Below are 2,346 nucleotides of genomic sequence, written 5' to 3'. Positions count from 1 at the left end.
AACCACTTTAATTACTGACTATTACTGGACGCCCTATCTGCTACTCCTTTGTTCTTCTAACTCCCGTAGTCACTTTTCCGTTGCAGATACGACTACGACGACGTCACTCTCTCTCTGGTGAGAATCATTCGATAGTAATTGCTTTTCTAGAATGACATACAACAGTACCTATATATATATAAGTACGCGCTTTATTGCTAATAGCGGCGAGTTCAAGGTGCTGTCACCAGGGGCGGCTGGCGTGGGTGCTACAAGTCGCAAAACTGTCGAGAACGTTAGATAGTTATAGGTGTACTTGTGCGATCTAATTGCACAAATTTACTAATAATTTAACTATGCGACACCCAACACTGATTTGCTTGTGTAAAATTGTCTTGCTGACCGTCGTATACTGAGTGGTAGAATTCCTTGAGTCCTGGATCAGGCGCGTCACGATATCCTTTACATCATTGGACTAGACAGCACCAGACAGCTCTGCAAACTCCTTCAGAAACCTAAACCGCCCCCTTCTACATCTACTTACTATTATAAAGTCACGAATTGAAACGATACAGTGAGCTGCATTAAATCCTGCTGCAGGTATGTCCTAAGGTCCTTTAGCATTAAAAATTAATTATCAGAATTGATAGTTTTATCGAGAAGATCCTAGATGCCGTAAATGCAATCTATCAATAATTTTACTTACAAACGTAATAATAGACTCGGCCTGATTTGAATTGTTTATTTTCTAAATATAAACAACAAAATTAGATAACACTTAAAGGTAAAATGAAAACAACAAAGAAAATGTAATTCAGTTCGTACATTATTGATATTAAGTATTATTAGATGTGCTTCATTACAACCCCGTGACTTCTTTTATGTAATCTCTTAATTCAACAACGTTGGCATAAACTCCCGGTAGGTTTGGCTTTGCACAACCATTGCCCCAAGAAACTATACCATGGAGTTGGTTGTTTATAACCAATGGACCACCAGAATCAGCCTAAAAAATTTCAAAATTGACACGCGCTGTTACAAAAATATTTATATTTATATATATAACATTATTTTTGTACAATTTTTTTTAAGAAAGGTATTGGTGTTTTTGCTGTTGATTTGAACAAGTTGCTCCAAACTTTGGGTATTTAGAGTTAGAGAAGCTTTGAAGACATTTCAAGGGTAAAAACGTGATCGTTAGACAATTCAAATTCCTATACTCATTTCCACTTGATAAGTTCAAATCCTTAAATACTGTTGGTCGAAATGTCATACGATCAATAGTTCCAAAGTTTGAAGCAGTTGATGCCCACATTTTAATTATTCCTGTGGGCAGACTTCAAACCAGACGTACCTGACAAGAATCTTTTCCACCTTCAGGCAAGCCGGCACATAACATCCGATCCGTAATATTTCCAGTCCCGTAAGATTTCCTACAACTCTCCATACTGACAATGGGAACGGTAACTGCTTGTAAATGATCTGAATATACACCCCCTTGTGACAGCAATCCATATCCAGCCACCGTGGCATTGGCACCAGGTTCGATCTTTTGTTTCGCTTTCGGTAAATTAACAGCTCGTATTTTAGATCCAAATTTGAGAGGGGTGGTTAAATTGAGAAGGGATATGTCGTAATCGAGGGTGGAATAATTGAACTTGGGATGGATGGCAACATCGGCAACTTTGATAACAACTCCTCCAGAGTTCGTTTTGGAAGTACCGGCACGAATGGCCAGATCGTTAACATTGTAGCTAAAATGTTAGGAATTACTTCTTTAAACTCAAAGACAAAATTCAAACGTCAAAAGAGGAGTCAAACTTCTTTCGGGCGATTTGACGTTTTAATCATAATTAAGCATCAATCTTCTCCTAAAACAGTCAGAATCTATTTATTGGTATTCTCAGTCATGAAAAGTTTAAAAACAACGCCATAAGAAGATATTTTTTGACCTGAAGAAGTTTCACTTTAAAGCAGTGAATGAGGTTCTTTGTGAAGACGGTACTTACAACTCTGTGCAATGGGCTGCTGTTACAACCCAATTCGGAGAAATAATTGAACCCCCACAGTTTTGTCTGTTTTTAAATAACACTTGGACAATGTAAGGGTGCCTCTTGACATCCACCTTGTGACCACCAACAATCTCCTCTTTCATAGATTCCATCATGGAGTAGATGAAACTGGGGAACTTGTAAAAGTAGTCGCTTCCTAGTTTCAAAAATTATTGGAGTGATTAATTATTAATCAGCAGCATTAAGATACCCAACTAATCTGTTTTATATAGTTTAATCACTATTTTTTACATTTATAATTATGATAATGCCTATTGGATAATATGAGGAAGTTCAAAATATTACTTGACTGTAT

General features: G+C 37.0%; 1 protein-coding gene across 1 annotated transcript in view; it reads right to left on the bottom strand.

Annotated features, from left to right (window-relative positions):
- Positions 1-753: 753 nt before the first annotated feature.
- Positions 754-2,346, bottom strand: part of LOC112904487 (trypsin-1-like) — a 3,343-nt gene continuing 1,750 nt past the window's right edge. Inside the window, exons 2-4 of the mRNA XM_025974609.1 lie at positions 1,989-2,187; positions 1,334-1,733; positions 754-985 (exon numbers count right to left, since the gene is read on the bottom strand). Of these exons, the coding sequence (XP_025830394.1) occupies positions 839-985; positions 1,334-1,733; positions 1,989-2,187 (746 nt within the window). The 3' untranslated portion in view covers positions 754-838. The remainder of the gene's footprint in view (positions 986-1,333; positions 1,734-1,988; positions 2,188-2,346) is intronic.

Source organism: Agrilus planipennis, unplaced genomic scaffold (genome assembly GCF_000699045.2).
Source record: "Agrilus planipennis isolate EAB-ADULT unplaced genomic scaffold, Apla_2.0 scaffold59, whole genome shotgun sequence".
NCBI lineage: Eukaryota > Metazoa > Arthropoda > Insecta > Coleoptera > Buprestidae > Agrilus > Agrilus planipennis.
The sequence above is the reverse complement of the archived record's forward strand: the minus strand, read 5'-3'. Positions and strand labels throughout refer to the sequence as shown.